Here is a 16,960-nt window from a genome sequence, read left to right as displayed (position 1 = left end):
CACACACTTCAGAGATATTTTACACTGTTATCTATATGTGCTGAGGCATTATCTGAACACTTTGGACTAGTGAAGAAATGTGTGTTTCTCTTCTGCTCTTCTTTCTATTTGTAAAGTGTTTGTAAGAGACTCAGTAATAATCAGATATTTCTGTATCATACCCTTTACTTACTCAGTACTTATTTTATCTTACGGCTTACTGAACAGGTACATACTCTGTACTCACCCAGTATTTATTTTACCTTATGGCTTACTGAACAGGTACATACTCTGTACTCACCCAGTACTTATTTTATCTTACGGCTTACTGAACAGGTACATACTCTGTACTCACCCAGTACTTATTTTATCTTACGGCTTACTGAACAGGTACATACTCTGTACTCACCCAGTACTTATTTTATCTTACGGCTTACTGAACAGGTACATACTCTGTACTCACCCAGTACTTATATTATCTTACGGCTTACTGAACAGGTACATACTCTGTACTCACCCAGTACTTATATTATCTTACGGCTTACTGAACAGGTACATACTCTGTACTTGCTCAGTACTTATTTTATCTTACGGCTTACTGAACAGGTACATACTCTGTACTCACCCAGTACTTATATTATCTTACGGCTTACTGAACAGGTACATACTCTGTACTTGCTCAGTACTTATTTTATCTTACGGCTTACTGAACAGGTACATACTCTGTACTTAACCAGTAGTGGGCTGTAATTTAAAGTGTTATCAGTATCTATAGGATATTGTCAAGAGGAAGATGAGAGACACCAGACCCAATGCAGACGAGCTGAAAGATGCTATCAAAGGACTTCAGCAGTGTCACAGACTGATCACCTCCACACTGCACTGATGCAGTAATTCATCAAAAGGAGCACAGACCAAGTACTGAGTATATACTGTACAGACTCTTCAGTAGAACAACATTTCTGTATTAAAAATCAGTTTTTAAGTTGGTCTTATATAATATTCTAATTTTCTGAGATAATGACTCTTGGGTTTTCATTTGCTGTAAGCCATAATCATCAACATTAAAAGAAATAAACACTTGAAATAGATCACTGTGTTTGTAATGAATCTATATGAGCTTCACTTTTTACACTGACTCACTGAAATGTATTCACTTTTTGATGATATTATAATTTACCAAAATGCACCTGTATATAAAATGAAAATTGCCCTCATTTTTAATTGAATCAACACTTAAATGTATTTATTTGTCTATTTTACATTTGAATTTAACTGCATGATGAACTGAAGAATTCTTTCCAATCATCAGCTTACAGAAAAACCCTTAGTAAACAGAGAGATTAATTTAACACAGACACACTATTAGTCTTTTATTTATTTTAGTTTAAAAAATCAATTTAGCTCATCATGATATAATATTAAAATATGTAACAGAAAAACATCATTTAAGTCTCAGTTTACTTTAGAAGACTTATGATGTCTATAGATGTTTGATAACTTTAAAACACACAGACTGTAAAACAGAATAAAGACTAATTACAGAACATTTATCAAACTGCAGGGTTTCAGAGAAACACACAATCACATCACTGACAGTTTACAGTTTTAGTCTGATTATCAGTTACAGTTGTTTCCTTTGATGAGGAAGAAAGTTCCCACAGCGACTCCCAGCAGTCCTCCAGCCAACCCCACTCCACAGAACACAGACCCTCCAACACCGGGCAGCTCTACATCAACCTCTGTGACACACACACACACCACACACACACACCACACACTTATGCTTCTGAGTTGCAATGGATAGAATTCTAGAAAATCTCCCTATATGACTTCTCTCCAGTGCTGTCATTTTTATCAATTAAATTCTTGAAATCATTCTCATCAGTAATGAACTCGTTAGATTTTTCGTACATTTCAAAATTGTATTCTATTTTCTGCCAGCAGGTGTCGCAAATGTCCGCTCATTCTAATCCTCTCTTATTCAGATACGTGCAAGACTTTAAACACACTAAAACGGATAGAAACTCCTCAACCGTCCACAGCCTGACACAACTGAGCGAGTAACGGCTGTGATGGATTTATTTTGATATATTTTTTCTGTTTTGCATTCACATTATATACTTTCTGCTCTTGAATCTAGGAATTCTGCTTTCAGATTTATTTTTGTTTTTATGGAAGATTTGACACAAAATTCTCTCCAGAAAACACAGTCCCGTCCCAGCTTTATTCCCAGGTCAGGTCTGTGGTCCATTTCAACACCTGGCTATGGGCACCATCACTGAAATCCACTAACAGACACAGGTTAATAATCAAGTACAACTCTCACCCCATGTTTTGGTCAGTGCTCTGTCCAGGGCTGTGTGCTGCACACTGCAGGAGTAGATGTCCCCCTCCTCTGGAGTGAAGCTCAGGGTAGAGACCAGTTTAAAAGTTCCATCCTCAGTGTTAATGTAATATCTGCTGAGACTGGCTTCATCCGTCACATTCACATTGTTCCTGGTCCAGAACACTTCCACATGTGGAGGGTAGAATCCAGTGATGTGACAGATGAGGGTGTTTTTAGAGCCCAGCTGTGCACTGCTCTTGGTGTAGACTGAACTCTGAGGGGCAACTAGGAGTAAAGTTATTCATATAATTATTTACAGAAGTTTAGAATTCCAAATGAATTCAATTAAAAACAAGTTCAATAAAATATAAGCAAAATAAAGAATACATTATGCTTGTATTTCAAATCTATTTTTGTAATATAATTTGCATTTAGAGTCGGCACAGTGGTGCAGCAGGTAGGGTCTCTGTCACAGCTTCAGGGTCCTGGAGGGTGTGGGTTCGATTCCCGCTCCGGGTGATTGTCTGTAAGGAGTGTGGTGTGCTCTCTCTGTGTCTGTGTGGGTTTCCTCCGGGTGACTGTCTGTGAGGAGTTTGGTGTGTTTTCCCTGTGTCTGCGTGGGTTTCCTCCGGGTGACTGTCTGTGAGGAGTGTGGTGTGTTCTCTCTGTGTCTGTGTGGGTTTCCTCCGGGTGACTGTCTGTGAGGAGTGTGGTGTGTTCTCCCTGTGTCTGTGTGGGTTTCCTCCGGGTGACTGTCTGTGAGGAGTGTGGTGTGTTCTCTCTGTGTCTGCGTGGGTTTCCTCCGGGTGACTGTCTGTGAGGAGTGTGGCGTGTTTTCCCTGTGTCTGCGTGGGTTTCCTCCAGGTGACTGTCTGTGAGGAGTGTGGTGTGTTCCCTCTGTGTCTGCGTGGGTTTCCTCCGGGTGACTGTCTGTAAAGAGTGTGGTGTGCTCTCTCTGTGTCTGCGTGGGTTTCCTCCGGGTGACTGTCTGTGAGGAGTTTGGTGTGTTTTCCCTGTGCCTGCGTGGGTGTCCTCCAGGTGACTGTCTGTGAGGAGTGTGGTGTGTTCTTCCTGTGTCTGCGTGGGTTTCCTCCGGGTGACTGTCTGTGAGGAGTGTGGTGTGTTTTCCCTGTGTCTGCGTGGGTTTCCTCCAGGTGACTGTCTGTGAGGAGTGTGGTGTGTTCCCTCTGTGTCTGCGTGGGTTTCCTCCGGGTGACTGTCTGTAAGGAGTGTGGTGTGCTCTCTCTGTGTCTGTGTGGGTTTCCTCCGGGTGACTGTCTGTGAGGAGTTTGGTGTGTTTTCCCTGTGTCTGCGTGGGTTTCCTCCGGGTGACTGTCTGTGAGGAGTGTGGTGTGTTCTCTCTGTGTCTGCGTGGGTTTCCTCCGGGTGACTGTCTGTGAGGAGTGTGGTGTGTTCTCCCTGTGTCTGCGTGGGTTTCCTCCGGGTGACTGTCTGTGAGGAGTGTAGTATGTTCTTCCTGTGTCTGCGTGGGTTTCCTCCGGGTGACTGTCTGTGAGGAGTGTGGTGTGTTTTCCCTGTGTCTGCGTGGGTTTCCTCCAGGTGACTGTCTGTGAGGAGTGTGGTGTGTTCCCTCTGTGTCTGCGTGGGTTTCCTCCGGGTGACTGTCTGTAAGGAGTGTGGTGTGCTCTCTCTGTGTCTGTGTGGGTTTCCTCCGGGTGACTGTCTGTGAGGAGTTTGGTGTGTTTTCCCTGTGTCTGCGTGGGTGTCCTCCGGGTGACTGTCTGTGAAGAGTGTGGTGTGTTCTTCCTGTGTCTGCGTGGGTTTCCTCCGGGTGACTGTCTGTGAGGAGTGTGGTGTGTTTTCCCTGTGTCTGCGTGGGTTTCCTCCGGGTGACTGTCTGTGAGGATTGTGGTGTGTTCCCTCTGTGTCTGCGTGGGTTTCCTCCGGGTGACTGTCTGTAAGGAGTGTGGTGTGCTCTCTCTGTGTCTGTGTGGGTTTCCTCCGGGTGACTGTCTGTGAGGAGTTTGGTGTGTTTTCCCTGTGTCTGCGTGGGTGTCCTCCGGGTGACTGTCTGTGAAGAGTGTGGTGTGTTCTTCCTGTGTCTGCGTGGGTTTCCTCCGGGTGACTGTCTGTGAGGAGTGTGGTGTGTTTTCCCTGTGTCTGCGTGGGTTTCCTCCGGGTGACTGTCTGTGAGGAGTGTGGTGTGTTCCCTCTGTGTCTGCGTGGGTTTCCTCCGGGTGACTGTCTGTGAGGAGTGTGGTGTGCTCTCTCTGTGTCTGTGTGGGTTTCCTCCGGGTGACTGTCTGTGAGGAGTTTGGTGTGTTTTCCCTGTGTCTGCGTGGGTGTCCTCCGGGTGACTGTCTGTGAGGAGTGTGGTGTGTTCTCTCTGTGTCTGCGTGGGTTTCCTCCGGGTGACTGTCTGTGAGGAGTGTGGTGTGTTCTTCCTGTGTCTGTGTGGGTTTCCTCCGGGTGACTGTCTGTGAGGTGTGGTGTGTTTTACCTGTGTCTGCGTGGGTTTCCTCCGGGTGACTGTCTGTGAGGAGTGTGGTGTGCTCTCTCTGTGTCTGTGTGGGTTTCCTCCGGGTGACTGTCTGTGAGGAGTTTGGTGTGTTTTCCCTGTGTCTGCGTGGGTTTCCTCCGGGTGACTGTCTGTGAGGAGTGTGGTGTGTTCTTCCTGTGTCTGTGTGGGTTTCCTCCGGGTGACTGTCTGTGAGGTGTGGTGTGTTTTACCTGTGTCTGCGTGGGTTTCCTCCGGGTGACTGCCTGTGAGGAGTGTGGTGTGTTCTCTCTGTGTCTGCGTGGGTTTCCTCCGGGTGACTGTCTGTGAGGAGTGTGGTGTGTTCTCTCTGTGTCTGTGTGGGTTTCCTCCGGGTGACTATCTGTGAGGAGTGTGGTGTGTTCTCCCTGTGTCTGCGTGGGTTTCCTCCAGGTGAATGTCTGTGAGGAGTGTGGTGTGTTCTCTCTGTGTCTGTGTGGGTTTCCTCCGGGTGACTGTCTGTGAGGAGTGTGGTGTGTTCTCTCTGTGTCTGTGTGGGTTTCCTCCGGGTGACTGTCTGTGAGGAGTGTGGTGTGTTCTCTCTGTGTCTGCGTGGGTTTCCTCCAGGTGCTTCGGTTTCCTTCCACGCTCCAAAAACACACGTTGGTGGGTGTATTGGCGACTCAAATGTGTCCACAGGTGTGAGTGTGTGAGTGAATGTGTGTGTGTGTGTGTGTGTGTGTGTCTGTATTGCCCTGTGAAGGACTGACGCCTCCTTCAGGGTTTATTCCTGCCTTGCGCCCAATGATTCCAGGTAGGCTCTGGACCCACCGTGACCCTGAACTGGATAAGGGTTACAGATAATGAATGAATAAATGAATGAACAGTGGAGCAGCAGGTAGTGTCTCTGTCAGGGTCCTGGAGAATGGTGGGGGACCTGAGGAGTGTGGTCTGTTCTCTCACTTATGTAAGCAGTTACAAAGAATAAATTAATAATTGAATATTTTACATTTATGAAACATATTCATTTATAAATTATAGGTAAGAATAATAAAAAAGCTATAACTCTCTTCAATTAAAATAAATCACTTTTGCAAATTGAGACATTTAAAGAATATTTTATGTAAAAATATTCATAATTCATGGATATCAAATAGAACATTAATTTATAATATTTCAATATGATTTAAAAATCCTGCACAGTGGTCAGAGGGATTTGAAGCCGTTCTTCTTGCAGGATAGTGGCCAGGTCTCTACGTGATGCTGGTGGAGGAAAACGTTTCCTGACTAGCTCCTCTAAAACACCCCAAAGTGTCTCAATAATATTTAGATCTGGTGACTGTGCAGGCCATGGGAGATGTTCAACTTCACTTTCACGTTCATCAAACCAATCTTTCACCAGTCTTGCTGTGTGTACTGGTGCATTGTCGTCCTGATACACGGCACCGCCTTCAGGACACAGTTTTTGAACCATTGGATGCACGTGGTCTTACTGGTGCAGTGTGCAGTTAATGAAGATTGTCCACCAGGCTGCTCCAATTTAGCCATGAAACCTCCCACACTACAATGACAGGTGTTTCAGTTTCATTGTCTAACCAATGTATACAAACTGGATTCCAAAACAGTTGGGACAAGGCCATTTTTTACCACTGTGTGGCATCCCCCCTTCTTCTTACAACACTTCACAGACGTCTGGGGACAGAGGAGACCAGTTTCTCAAGTTTAGAAATAGGAATGCTCTCCCATTCATGTCTAATACAGGCCTCTAACTGTTCAATCGTCTTGGGCCTTCTTTGTGGCACCTTCCTCTTTATGATGCTCCAAATGTTCTCTATAGGTGAAATATCTGGACTGCAGGCTGCCATTTCAGTCCCCGGATCCTTCTCCTACGTAGCCATGATGTTGTGATTGCTGCAGAATGTGGTCTGGCATTATCTTGTTGAAAAATGCAGGGTCTTCCCTGAAAGAGATGACGTCTAGATGGGAGCATATGTTGTTCTAGAACCTGAACACAGTTCTCTGCATTAATGGTGCCTTTCCAGACATGCAAGCTGCCCATGCCACAAGCACTCATGCAACCCCATACCATCAGTGATGCAGGCTTCTGAACGGAGCGTTGATAACAACTTGGGTTATCCTTGTCCTCTCTGGTCCAGATGACATGGCGTCCCAGTGTTCCATAAAGAACTTCAAATCGTGACTCATCTGACCACAGAACAGTCTTCCATTTTGCCACACTCCATTTTAAAAGACCCCTGGCCCAGTGCAAATGTCTGAGCTTGTGGAGCTTGCTTAGAAATGGCTTCCTCTTTGCACTGTAGAGTTTCAGCTGGCGACGGCGGATGGCACGGTGGATTGTGTTCACTGACAGTGCTTTCTGGAAGTATTCCTGAGCCCATTCTGTTAATTCCTTGACAGTGGCGTTCCTGTTTGAGGTGCAGTGACGTTTAAGGGCCCGGAGACCACGAGCATCCAGTAGAGTTTTACGGCCTTGACCCTTACGCACAGCAATTGTTCCAGATTCTCTGAATCTTTTGATGATGTTATGCACGGTTGATGATGATAACTTAAAAGTCTTTTCTATTTTACGCTGGGAAACACCATTCTGGTATCGCTGCACTATCTTTCTGCGCAACAATGGTGGAATTGGTGATCCTCTTACCATCTTGGCTTCAGAGAGACACTGACACTCTGAGAAGTTGTTTTTATACCCAATCATGTTGTCAATTGACCTAATTAGTGTTAATTGGTCTTCCAGCTGTTTGTTATATGCTCAGTTTCCTTTTTCCAGCCACTTATTGCTACTTGTCCCAACTTTTTTGGGGATTTGTTGACACTGTGAAATTTTGAATCAACATATTTTTTCTTTAAAATGTTACATTTACTCAGATTAAACTTCTGATCTGTCATCTATGTTCTATTACGAATAAAATATTGATTTTTGCCATCATAACATCATTGCATTCAGTTTTTATTCACAATTTGTTTAGTGTCCCAACTTTTTAGGAATCTGGTTTGTATGTAATGCATATTTAAAAAAAATTCACTAAATATGAGAAACCCCTCTTTTGTGTCTCTATACACATGCTATTTTTATCTCTTTAGTTTTTAACAGCTTAAAAAACCAACTATAAAAAAATATATATTTTAAAATATGAAGAAAATACCACACAGAATTACACTATGATGTATTTTTGACACGTTTTAGTTGCTATGTTGTTGTTAGGCTGTTGCTAAGGTGTTGCTAGGTGGCACAGGGCTCCTGATATATGTCTGATTTACTTGTGAGAACATTGTGTGTTGTAGTCGTGCTCATGTCTCACCTTTGGGTATTGGGGGGTTATTATAACCTTTTATACTAAGACCCAAGTTGTTTCTGCAGGTTTCTATATCAGCAACAGCCTGCTCATAGGTTCCTTCTGCATAGGAGTACGGATCTACGAACTGCGGCAGAGTCATCACTCCTTTCTCCAGACTGAAATCAGCGTGCCACACTTCTTCTCCATCGAGTCCATAGATCCTCTCTCTCTCTGAGTCCGAGCAGAGGCCTAATCCAAGATCCCTGTGTTTCACTAGAGAGAGAGAGAGAGAGAGAGAGAGAGAGAGAGAGAGAGAGAGATAAACAGAGAGATAGAGACAGAGAGAGAGAGAGACAGAGAGAGAGAGAGAGAAACACAGAGAGTGAGAGGCTTTCTGAACAGCGGCAAATCTGATCATGTTTTTCCTAAATACTGTACTATATTTTATTAAATTACAGTCATATGAAGTGAAAGCATCTTATCGGTTTAAGGTCTAAAAGCCAGTCTCATCCTCATTACATTACCATATTTCACTTATATTTCCAGATTTTTAAGTATAAAAAATGTCTTAGATTCTAAAAGTCAGTCAGCGTTACTTTCATCACAGATGTGAGGGAAAATGAAGTGTAGTTTCTCCGGACACGATGATAAAATAAACACCTTAAAATAGAGCTGTATGTTCCCAGTGTCATGCCCTCGTCTGGTCGTGTCTGTTTTCCCCGATCATGTGCTCTTTCTCAGCACATGGCTATGTTTGTTTACGTTCTAGTCCCGCCTTTGTTCCGCCTCCTCGTCTGTGTTACCCTGCCCCCTTGTTATCTGTCTCAGGTGTGTCTCGTCTGTGTTTAGTATTTAAGCCCCCTTGTCTCACGTCCTGTTTGTCGAACATTTCACCTTTGGTTTGTCGTGTTCTCAGTCGTGTTGTTTCTCCTTTCTCATATCGGTCGTGTTATCTATTCTGTCTGTCTCTGTAGTTTCTTCTTGGTCGTTACCTATCATCGTTTCCTTCCCCAATCTAGTCTGTCCTTGTTATAGTTTTGTTTCAGTTCTCAGTCGTTGTGTTGCCTCATCTGTTCCCTGCTTCATGTTTTCCCTCAAGTCTGTTACTGTTTGTTTCGTTATTTTTCCATTAATAAAAGAAGTGTGTTTTAGCGAGTGCGTCTGAGGGGCAGTCTGAGGAACCAGCCTGGGCACAGTTCTAGGGATCGGCTCCAAAGTCCTTGGGGCCGTCCCACGGACACGACCAAGAGCGGCCGGGGCCACAGTCACGGATGCAGTCTACGGCCGTTTCGGCCCCTGTGACTGTGGGTACGGCCGTTTCTGCCCCCGTGACTGTGGCTACGGCCGTTTCTGCCCCCGTGACTGTGGCTACGGCCGTTCCGGCATCCGTGACTGTGGCCCCGGCCGCTCTTGGTCGTGTCCGTGGGACGGCCCCAAGGACTTCGGGGCCGATCCCTAGAACTGTGCCCAGGCTGGTTCCTCAGACTGCCCCTCAGACTATTGCCAGTCCTGGGCATTCCCCAGTTGTTTTTTTCTGTCAGGATCACGGAGCGGACTGACTGAGGGCGGACGCAGTAACGACCAAGAAGAAACTACAGAGACAGACAGACTAGATAACACGACCGATATGAGAAAGGAGAAACAACACGACTGAGAACACGACAAAACAAAGGTGAAATGTTCGACAAACAGGACGTGAGACAAGGGGGCTTAAATACTAAACACAGACGAGACACACCTGAGACAGATAAAAGGGACTGGAGTCAAGCTATCTGCACTTTGGAAACTGACGGTCAAGCCATCCGCGCTTCAAATCCGATTGCACGTATAGGCGCGTCATTACGGTTTTTCATTGCGGAGAACACCACATCCGCTTTGGGACAGATAGAGAGTCTGAAACCCTCGTTTGAGCAGCGATGTCTCTGTTACTAAATAAATGCACGCAGTGCTAAAATGGACTAAATGGGCTAAAATTAACAAGACATTAGGAATATATTTCGTTTTAAATCACTTTAAAGAGGCAAAACACGCTTTGATTATTTCCTACATTTACGTATTTATTTTACTTTTCTATAAACACTTAACTGGCTTTGAATAGTAATCCTGGTGGACATGGAGAAATACAGATTACCTTTTACTGTCATTAAACAGAGGTAGCTCACTGTATAATATTCTCATGGATTTATACTGAATACCTACCAATATGGATTTCTCAAAAATTACCCATAATGCCTAAACCATTCCACTGTCATTAAACAGAGGGACCTCTTGGCTATTACCTGTATGATTTTGGCAAAAATTCACTGTATATTTTTCTCATAAAGTCATACTGAATATTTACCGATATGGATTTCTCAAAATCTCTTGGCTATCAACTTTATGATGTTGACAGAATTTCACTGTATATGCTTCGCATAGATAAGAAAGATATTTTCTGAAGCCCATGGGAAAGGACCTTGTGCATTTTCATATCATATGGCAAAAGCATTTGAGTTACAGTTGCTGCTTGGAAGGCAGACTGCACAGCTGTTTTTAAACAGAATCTGGAAATACACAGTAATTCAAGTTCTTCATAATTTTGATAATTATTAACGTTCAAGTTGTTAGGATGTTGGAGTTGGGGGGGTTAGAGGTGGTTCGGTATAAGGTTGGAAACTAACCCTAGCTGTCTATATTTTTGAACATAACCTACATGACAACCAATCAAATGAGAGCATCCGTCCGCTACAGAGCAACCCAGAGCACAGCATGCCATGCTTATGTAACTGCAGGGAAGAGACCACTGATGCAACAGCAGAATATATAGTGTCTTGCGAAAGTATTTGGCCCCCTTGAACTTTTCAAACTATGTAATATGACTTTATGAGTATGTAATATGACTTTATGAGGAAAATACACAGTGAAATTCTACCAGAATCATACAGTTAATAGCCTAGAGGTCCCTCTGTTTAATGACAGTAAAATGGTTTAGGCATTATGGGTAATTTCTGAGAAATCCATATCAGTATGTAAGTAATATGACTTTATGAGGAAAATACACAGTGAAATTCTACCAAAATCATACAGTTAATAGCCAAGAGGCCCCTCTGTTTAATGACAGGTTTATGCATTATGGGTAATTTTTGAGAAATCTATATCAGTAAATGTTCAGTATGAGTTTATCAGAAATGTACACAGTGAAATTCTACCAAAATCATACAGTTGATAGCCTAGAGGTCCCTCTGTTTAATGACAGTAAAATGGTTTAGGCATTATGGGTAATTTCTGAGAAATCCATATCAGTATGTAAGTAATATGACTTTATGAGGAAAATACACAGTGAAATTCTACCAAAATCATACAGTTAATAGCCAAGAGGCCCCTCTGTTTAATGTCAGGTTTATGCATTATGGGTAATTTTTAAGAAATCTATATCGGTAAATGTTCAGTATGAGTTTATGAGAAAAGTACACAGTGAAATTCTACCAAAACCATACAGGTAATAACCAAGAGGTCCCTCTGTTTAATGACAGTACAATGGTTTAGGCAATATGGGTAATTTTTGAAAAATCCATATCAGTACGTATGTAATATGTGTTTATGAGAAAAGTACACAGTGAAATTCTACCAAAACCATACAGGTAATAACCAAGAGGTCCTTCTGTTTAATGACAGTGGAATGGTTTAGGCATTATGGGTAATTTTTGAGAAATCCACATTGTAATGTATTCAGTATGATTTTATGAGAAAAGTACACAGTGAAATTTTGCCAAAATCATACAGTTAATAACCAAGAGGTCCCTCTGTTTAATGACAGTGGAATGGTTTAGGCATTATGGGTAGTTTTTGAGAAATCCATATTGGTAATATTCAGTATGAGTTTATGAGAAAAGTACACAGTGAAATTCTACCAAAATCATACAGCTGATAGCCTCGAGGTCCCTCTGTTTAATGACAGTGGAATGGTTTAGGCATTATGGGTAATTTTTGAGAAATCCATATTGGTAGGTATTCAGTATAAATCCATGAGAATATTATACAGTGAGCTACCTCTGTTTAATGACAGTAAAAGGTAATCTGTATTTCTCCATGTCCACCAGGATTACTATTCAAAGCCAGTTAAGTGTTTATAGAAAAGTAAAATAAATACGTAAATGTAGGAAATAATCAAAGCGTGTTTTGCCTCTTTAAAGTGATTTAAAACGAAATATATTCCTAATGTCTTGTTAATTTTAGCCCATTTAGTCCATTTTAGCACTGCGTGCATTTATTTAGTAACAGAGACATCGCTGCTCAAACGAGGGTTTCAGACTCTCTATCTGTCCCAAAGCGGATGTGGTGTTCTCTGCAATGAAAAACCGTAATGACGCGCCTATACGTGCAATCGGATTTGAAGCGCGGATGGCTTGACCGTCAGTTTCCAAAGTGCGGATAGCTTGACTCCAGTTAACAAGGGGGCAGGGTAAAACAGACGAGGAGGCGGAACAAAGGCGGGACTAGAACGTAAACAAACATAGCCATGTGCTGAGAAAGAGCACATGATCGGAGAAAACATACACGACGAGACGAGGGCGTGACACCCAGAGTTTCAGCTTTGCCGCACAACAAGCCCCTGCAGGAGGGACTGAGACTATGGGAAGCCAAACACTCAGGTCGTGCAGCGCTGTCCAGTTAGTTGCACGGGTGATTTAATGGAACGCCAAGACTGTCAAAAAACGGCATCTAAAAGACACGTTTACTTTATAACACGCCGAAAAATATGGTGTTTCTCCCGACGTGGCCCTGTTAATTATGTTGTAAAAGTATAAATACCGCCATTTTTTACGCCATTAAAATACCAAGCTTCAAAACACCGCAAAAACGCCGTTTTGAACCACCAGGACGCCATAATTTACACCGTTTCAAAGCCAAACCGACAGCGTTAAAAGCTGAGTTTTAAAATAAAATAATGAACTCCACCTGATGGCCATGGAAGACAATCCGTTTGAACTCCAATCATCCCAAATACATGTCCCTGCCCAGGGAGGCTGACTCACAGATAGGAGCCTAACCAACCTTCACAGGAATTATGTAAAATATCTATGGCTCCTAAGTTATATACAGGACAACTGTGTGGAATGAAGGGCTCTGGAATTCGATCCAGTGCAAATAATTATTCTATTTTGGTGTCGTTGTGTTTAAACAACAGCTATGAGTTTAGTGCTCAGCCGAAAAGACGATGCACGCAGTTTACTTCAACACTTCTTTACACTCGCTTAATAATCCATATGTACACAGTGTGATCAACACTGAACTCATATCTTTGGTCTTTATAGACTAATAATGGTCATTTTACTTAATGTGCAGTGACTGCAGTCATTACCAGGGCTGAACATTATAAGAGTTTTGGCAAATGGCAGCTGGCTTCAATGCAGCCCCCAGTGAATTAATTTGTTATTTGTGCACACGAATTACTGATTGGTTCACTCAAATGAACTAAAGCGAATTACAAATTCGTTCACTTGAATTAACTAAAGTGCGCACGAATTGCAATTCCTTCACTTATTTATTTTTTTTTTTTACCCACGTCCCCTCCAGGGCTCGGTAATGCGCTGATAAACAACTAAAGAAACAAAAGTGAGTGACAGACTGACAGCTTTCCAACAGTAGAGGGCATCACAAGTTATGCAGAGTTTTTCTACTAGACGGGTAATTATATCATTCATCATTAGTTTATCTTTTTGTGTATATGGGATTTGTGTGTGTGTGTGTAAAAGTTCATTGTCTTAGTTATGTAGCCAAAATAGCTGCTTCTTTTTAACGCCACTGACTATCTGTCTGTGTTTCTCTTTGTAATCTGCACTGTAGTTTGAGCGAGTGTTGGTTGGTCTTATTTATGTGCGACAAAGATTATTCTCTCTGCAGTAAGTAAGTCACTCTTTAAGATTTTTGAGACACTTTGAAAATAAAGAGATAATATCCGCGGAATGAAGCTAAACGTAGTTTTTCCACGGTATGGAAGTTGTGTTCGTATTTCGCCATCTAGCGGCAACAGAATGCAACTACTGCAGCATTTAAGGTGAAAGAGAGAATCCAAATGAATCGATTACTCATCCTTTGTATCTGAATTTTTTGTAACTCGTATTTTGGCGTCTGAATTTGGTCTGCCGAATTCGAGCAACTTCACTGTGTTGTAAATAAAATATATTTAGAAGATGAAGCCTGCAGCACACACTAATCAACTAATCACACTAAATTTAGGGACAACATTAGAGAGAGAAGTTTATAGAAACTATGTCAACTGTTTTGAAGCGTTATACTATAAGCAGGTGAATATGAAATGTATAAAATTTAAGGTTTCAGCTTGTTTTCATGTTAATGATGAAAAGGACCATCCAGACCTTAGAGGTGCAGCATCTCTCACAGTGGGGGAGGGGGATCAGTGACCATGGCATGGGTGACTGATAAGTGAGAGTTTTCCACTGATGTGGAGGCAAACATTAGTGTTTAGGAGACGTATGCTGCTATCTAGACAATGTCTTATCCTGGTAAGTCCAGGGTTATTTCAGCAGGAAAAAGCCAGGCTTCGCTACAGAAACTTGTCTGTGTAAACACAGAATGTTGTGCAGGACTGACCTGTCTGTGATTTAGATCTGTCTCCTGTGGTCATCATGAAAACAAGAATCAGGAAACACAGCCACTGACTGTTGAGCAGCTGACGTCTTGTATCAAGTGAGAATGAGCCAAAAGGAGACTTCAGAATGAGAAACTTTAAAATAGGAATCCTCAATTCCCAAATGATTAAACAGTGTAATAAAAAGGAAAGGTGATGTGACACAGTGGTAAACTCACCTCAGTCTCAACTTTCTGGAGTGTGTTTCAGGCTTCAAATTTTAAATGATTTAAAGAGTAAATAATAAGTTACTTTCTGAAATCAAGGTGTTTGGTGAAAACATTGGAAATATGTTCTTTGTGCTGTATCAGTTAAATAAAGCTTTAAGAGAATGAACACATCACAGAGTCATGAATTTGCAGTTTTTTATAAAAATGTCCTTTTCTGGAAAAGGGGTTTGTACTCTCCCTCTGTGCAGTGATCTTCAAAAGGAAGATAGTTCACACTGTTACTGTTTGAATGATAGAGAGGGTATGTGGGAGAGCGAGAGAGACTGAGAGAGAGAGAGAGAGAGAGAGAGAGAGAGAGACAGAGAGAGAGACTGCACTTTCTCGCTGAATACAGAACATGGCACAATGTTATGTTTTTATGTAAGTAATATTCTATTCAGCACAGTATTTACATGTTAATGTTTATACTTTAATCCAGGCTCCATCTTTTACTGAAAATAATGTCTATCTATTTATTTATATTAGATGCATGTTAATGTTTTCCTGCTTCACTTTTATTTTATTCTTTTTTTCTCTGTTTTAATGTTTGAGTGCAGTTTTATAAGTGTCAGTCTTAATGTGATGGTGATGTACAGTAAAATACAGAGTAATAAACACTACACTCTATAATAATTATAAATAATGAACCAAATCCAGCTCCTTCTAATTACACTCAACTACAGTAATAACACAGTAATTACACTGTAATAAACTGTTCATTACTGAAGAGTGAAATATTAATGTTCTCACCTGCAGACACAGTGTAGAGCAGAGCTGCGCAGGCGAGGATTAAACACAGCTTCATTGTGATCAGCGCAGAGGACACACACTCACACAGGAGAGAGTCCAAACTGAACACAGTCTCTCTCTCTCTAACTCACACAGCTCAGGATCTTCAGCCAATAGGAAATTTACTTTGACTCTGACTCTGCAGTATCTGGGTGATGTTAGTTTTCAGCCTCAACTCGAACTCACATGATCATGTTTATATTTCTATACCTTGAGCACTACAATTCCTCCAGTGTCACAGTAATAAAGTGTTTAAATGCTTTATTTATTTATTTATTTTTTACAAAATTAATCTAGGGGCGGCACGGTGGCGCAGCAGTTAGTGTCACAGTCACACAGCTCCAGGGACCTAGAGGTTGTGGGTTCGATTCCCACTCCGGGAGACTGTCTGTGAGGAGTGTGGTGTGTTCTCCCTGTGTCTGCATGGGTTTCCTCCAGGTGACTGTCTGTGAGAAGTGTGGTGTGTTCTCCCTGTGTCTGCGTGGGTTTCCTCCGGGTGAGTGTCTGTGAGGAGTGTGGTGTGTTCTCCCTGAGTCCACGTGGGTTTCCTCCAGGTGACTGTCTGTGAGGAGTGTGGTGTGTTCTCCCTGTGTCTGCGTGGGTTTCCTCTGGGTGCTCCGGTTTCCTCCCACAGTCCAAAAACACACGTTGGTAGGTGGATTGGCGACTCAAAAAGTGTCCGTAGGTGTGTGTGTGTGAGTGAATGTGTGTGTGTGTGTGTTGCCCTGTGAAGGACTGGCGCCCCCTCCAGGGTGTATTCCCGTCTTGCGCCCAATGATTCCAGGTAGGCTCTGGACCCACCGCGACGATGAGTTGGATAAGCGGTTACAGATAATGAATGAATGAATGAATGAACAATTAATCTGGGCTCACTTTCTGATGGATAGATGCATATAAATGGTCCAAAGGTGTTTAATAAAATCTATTTTGTTGCTCATTCCAAGTGCTACTGTATTTTCTGTGGGTTTAGAGAAGCAATGTGTTTCTGCAGTGACTCTTTGAATATGTGACTATAGTAGTTTGGTATATTTTATCTTCTGTGCAGGTGTAGTCTGTGTAATATTAAGAAAGCTTGTCATTAAATCAGACCATAAATACTCTACTAATGAACTTTAAAATATGGTTTAAGTTACAGTTAATCCCTCAGCTCTTAATCAACTCCATTGTGTGACATTTATTAGTGCAACCAGTGTTTTATGAGGTCAGTTTGATGAATGGATGGATCTGTGGATGGAGGGATAGGGTTTGGGTTTGTAAAACAGACTTAACAGAAGGACAGTGCGAATA

General features: G+C 42.4%; 1 protein-coding gene across 2 annotated transcripts; it reads right to left on the bottom strand.

Annotated features, from left to right (window-relative positions):
- Positions 1-1,223: 1,223 nt before the first annotated feature.
- On the bottom strand, positions 1,224-15,755 carry LOC136665714 (H-2 class II histocompatibility antigen, A-U alpha chain-like). 2 transcript variants are annotated; one of them, XM_066643399.1, is made up of 4 exons: positions 14,639-14,736; positions 8,069-8,317; positions 2,309-2,593; positions 1,224-1,721 (listed from the first exon to the last, which is right to left on the bottom strand). In XM_066643399.1, the coding sequence occupies exons 1-4, from the start codon at positions 14,673-14,675 to the stop codon at positions 1,600-1,602; spliced, it is 693 nt and encodes a 230-aa protein (XP_066499496.1). In that variant the 5' UTR covers positions 14,676-14,736; the 3' UTR covers positions 1,224-1,599. The 2 variants fall into 2 exon arrangements, with proteins under 2 accessions (XP_066499496.1, XP_066499495.1); XM_066643398.1 differs by lacking the exon at positions 14,639-14,736 and adding an exon at positions 15,635-15,755 and having other exon boundaries at positions 1,227-1,721.
- Positions 15,756-16,960: the final 1,205 nt, after the last annotated feature.

The sequence above is a fragment of the Hoplias malabaricus genome, chromosome 14, assembly GCF_029633855.1.
Source record: "Hoplias malabaricus isolate fHopMal1 chromosome 14, fHopMal1.hap1, whole genome shotgun sequence".
Taxonomy (NCBI): Eukaryota; Metazoa; Chordata; class Actinopteri; order Characiformes; family Erythrinidae; genus Hoplias; species Hoplias malabaricus.
This window is presented reverse-complemented; position numbering and strand designations above follow the sequence as displayed.